Below are 4,421 nucleotides of genomic sequence, written 5' to 3' on the forward strand. Positions count from 1 at the left end.
TTAAAAAATATAGTTTGTGGTCAAAAAATCAATATGGTTTTATATCGGAATTAGTTACACATAGACTCTTTATGAATTCTCTCAATTTCTGTATTGTAATTTGGATAATAATAACAAGTCGATAACAATTTTTTTTAAACTTAATAAAATTCTTCAATAAAGTTAATCGAGATATTCTCAAACCTATAAAATTAGAAAAATTTAAAAATATTGTGTATTTAAAGGTGTAGAATTTGATATTAATTTAAAATAGAATTTATACATTAACTATTGGATAAGCTAAAATTCGTAACTTGATCAAGTCAAAAATATGGTTTTAAAACATAATACGAGAATAAATAACTATCAGAGCCTACCTTAGGATTGAGCGAGGCCTAGGGCAATATTTTTAGCCGAGGCCACTGAATTAAATTTTTTGTTTATAATAAATTTTATAATTATAAATGTTAACCAAAGGATACTATTATTAAGACTTATTTTATTTTTATTTAAAAATGAGCATTACATTAATAAAATTAACTATATCATAATAATTAATAATTAACAGTTTACAAGACATTATTGTTTATTTATTTATCGTTTACCTAAATATCATAAATTAAATTATATATTTTACAGATTAGAGAAAATTGACTTTTCTTGCTTTATACTTAGCAAATTCATTAATTACTTCATCGTAGTCTAAGTTTGAAGCTATATATTTTTCAATAGATAATATTGCAAGTGAAGAGAGTCTTTCTTGCGTCGTTGATGTTCTTAAATATGATTTTATCAGTTTTGATCTAGAAAAAGATCTTTCTGCGCTGGCCACAGTTATTGGAATAGTTAGTAATATTCTATAAGATATATTAGCATTAGTAAATGGATTTTGTAGATCTTTTATAAATTGTAATATTTCGATGGACGTATTTATTTCTACTGGTATTATTTGTCTGATAATTTTTAACTCAGATAAAATTTCTGCGCCATTGATGTCGTGTTTTTCACCGTCTCTCAGAGAAATGTCCAAATCAAAACAGCATTTCATAAAATCATTTTCACTTAAATTACATAATTTTTCAAGAGAATATAAAAACCCAAACATATTAGAATACTCTTCAAATTGTAGAAAACGTAATTCCATAGATTGTATAGCAGTATCAACAATTTGATAAAAATATTCAATTTTAAATTTTTCTTCTGGTGATTTCTGAGAATTAATTGATTCTTCGTTTTCCTCATAAGAAAAAAATCGTTTTCTTTTTCGAATCCTTGTTTCTTTAAACACAGGATTAATATTTAAAATAGTTGATATCTCTTTAGCATCAACTATTGCAGAATTAAATCCAATATCTCTTATAATTTTTTAAAAACTGTAGTAAACCTTTTAAACCGTTGATTACGACATCCAAATTCATATCTCTTAACTGTAATATTTTGCTAACGCTATTGACTGACTGATAGGAGAAGATCATACCATATTACTACGCTCACAATAAATTCAAAATTTTCCAATTCATTTATCGCAAATGATTCAGCTTCACTTTTTACAGTAGGTTCAGTTGTACTTTCAGCTACTTCTTTAAGAGCATCTCTAATTAAGGCAGCATGATATCTTATAGGTTTTACGCTATCAACTCTACTTTCCGATAGTCGTTTCACTGAGCAATTAGGCACATGTTTTTTTAAAATAGACCATCTTATTGGAGAAGCTGTAAATAACGAATATATTCTATTCATTATACCAAAAAATGTCATTGCTTTCGAATTACATTTGGCCATATCTCCTAATAGCAGATTTAGATTATGACATGCACATGGAGTGAAAAATGCTTTTGGATTTTTTTGAAGAATTTTAGCTTGTACTCCGTTATACTTACCCTTCATGTTAGCGCCGTTGTCGTAACCTTGCCCTCTACAATCTTCTATACTTATGCCAATTTTATCTAACTCCAAAAGAATAGTCGAACTAATATTTTCTCCAGTTGATGAATGTGTTTCTACAAATTTAATAAAATGTTCTTCAATTTTAATTTTTTCAGAATGCATATCAACACAACGCAATATAATCGATAACTGTTCTCTATGACTTAAATCTGGTGTACAATCTAGTATAATTGAATAATATTTTTCTGAATTTATTTTTTTACAAATTGTTTTTGATACAGAGGATGCCAATATATTAATGAATTCATTTTGTATAGTTTTTCTTAAATAATGGTCATGTATTTTTTTTTGATTGAATTCTTGGAATATGTTCTGAAATTATGGGATCAAATTTGCCTAACATTTCTATAAGCACTAGAAAATTACCATTATTTGAATTAAACAATGTGTCACTTTCACCTCGAAAAGCGAGATTTCGTTCTGATAAATAATGTACAACATGAAGAATACGTATTAAAACTGCCCGCCAATGTTCTGTTTCCTTTCTGATTAATGTTAAATTTTGTTTATCAATTGTTATGTTTTTTTTCATACTTATTTCACAACTAATCCATTTTTCAATGTTGAGTAAATGATTTTGAGAACACTCATAACTTTTTATTCTCTCTGCAATATGTTTCCAATCTTAAGTCCATCATCCACCAAGCCACTATTACATGCATTTCCAAAAAGTTTACAGCAAAAACAATAAACCACATCTTTTTTCTTCGAATAAACAAACCATCTACATCCAACTTTTTCACCATTAGATAAAGTTCTATAAAAATAATCAACTGAGAATTTTCTCTTCCTCTCACTGTCACTAATTTTTATTGGAAAATCGTAATTAAAAATTTCATTTGGACCTTTTTCGATAATTGTATCTCTCTCTCTAACACTTAAACTATGAGGCCATTCACCAGGGTCTTCAACATTTTGAAAAACTTTATCATTTTGATCATAAGTCATTTCTTTTAAATTTGAACTAATACTTTCTACTTCATTCATATTTAAATTAATATTATTAGAAATTTCTTGTTCGTAATTAAGACACAAAACGGGATCGGTCAAAATTACATTTTTGGGCGATTCATTTAAAGAGGAAGTACTATTAGGAAGCAATGGGGCTTCATTTTTATTCTGCGATTCTATTTGATTTGTATTATTTTCTTGTGGAAGTTTTAAAAACTTTTGAAAGGCACCAGTTTGACTCTTTAAGAATTTTTCTTTTAATTTTTTCTTTTTTAATTTTTCACTGCCCGATTCAAATTTTCTAAATTTATCTCTATCACGGCCCATTGTAAAGATAAAAAACTGTTGAAACAAGAAATAGTGAAATATTATTTTAAATATTTCCAATAACAAATAAAACCACAATCATTTGTCATTTAAAAGAAACCTTTTAATACTTTTTGTTTGGGAGGCGGGCGAAATTTGTGTTGTTTGTAAGAAAATAACATAATTTAAATTTTTAAATTTTAAGATCCTTCACTTCACTCAGAATCTAAAAATTGTTTTTACATAAAAGAGCATACTTAGTTATTATAAGAAAAAATATTTGTATAAAATATTTTATATTATACTATATAGTATTGCATGAATTCTGTCCATTTTAAAAGAATATAAATTCACGCTTTAGTTATGAGTAGAGTACGGATTTATATGCACTAAAATGTACCAAAATATGCCATATAATATGCAGTCAAAATCGTAAAAATGTGCAAGAAAAATAATTTATTGGTCAAAATAAAAAAATATAAGAACATTATTTACATCAAAAATTTGTACAATAGTAAAAAAAATATTAATAACGATATATTTAAATATTATTAAAAAGGTATTATAAATTAATATATATTTTCTAATTTAATTATTATTAAAATAAAAATATTTATATGAAAATTTTTTTTTTCCTTAATTAATTAAATTATTAACTTTTGGAAAGAACTCCTTTATTTTTTCTGAAAGACGATTACAAACATGAGCGGTACATGTTAGATAGATCATATTATTAGTATAAAATATCTTCAGAGACTTCCCTGCTTTTATTATACTATAAGACGCTGTGTCTGTTAATGAAATTATTAATATACACTGTTTCATTTCCTCAACTGTCCATAATAATTAATAACTTAAAGTAGTCATTGATAAATTAATATAAATTAATTTTCTTATCTTTATTTTAATTTCTATTTAGTGCCTATAAAATTTACTTTTGATTTTTTCACTTGACGAAATATTATTGTATTAGGTACCTTTTATTAAAAAATGTCTCTTCAGTATTTTTGAACTTTATTGTGATATGCGAAAATATACAATAACTATGAAATATGCAGAAATATGTAAAAAAAAAATTAATTTCAATTTTATTTATGTATGTTTAATTGTTAATGCTCTCATTTTTAAAATGATAAAAATATAATCATTGAAAAATTAAGATTAATTTTTATAAAAATATTACTATTTTAAATAAATGGGTAATAAGAGTAAGTACTTACGAATGTAAGATGCTGCTG

General features: G+C 25.1%; 2 protein-coding genes across 2 annotated transcripts; both read right to left on the bottom strand.

Moving 5' to 3' along the window:
* Window positions 1-619: 619 nt before the first annotated feature.
* On the bottom strand, window positions 620-1,397 carry LOC112694170. The gene is made up of 2 exons (XM_025569562.1): window positions 1,364-1,397; window positions 620-1,308 (listed from the first exon to the last, which is right to left on the bottom strand). The coding sequence occupies exons 1-2, from the start codon at window positions 1,395-1,397 to the stop codon at window positions 620-622; spliced, it is 723 nt and encodes a 240-aa protein (XP_025425347.1).
* Window positions 1,398-2,523: 1,126 nt separating this feature from the next.
* LOC112694171 (zinc finger MYM-type protein 5-like) lies at window positions 2,524-2,913 on the bottom strand. Its single transcript, XM_025569563.1, has one exon. The coding sequence runs from the start codon at window positions 2,911-2,913 to the stop codon at window positions 2,524-2,526; it is 390 nt and encodes a 129-aa protein (XP_025425348.1).
* Window positions 2,914-4,421: the final 1,508 nt, after the last annotated feature.

The sequence above is a fragment of the Sipha flava genome, unplaced genomic scaffold, assembly GCF_003268045.1.
Source record: "Sipha flava isolate LNK unplaced genomic scaffold, YSA_version1 124_pilon_pilon, whole genome shotgun sequence".
NCBI lineage: Eukaryota > Metazoa > Arthropoda > Insecta > Hemiptera > Aphididae > Sipha > Sipha flava.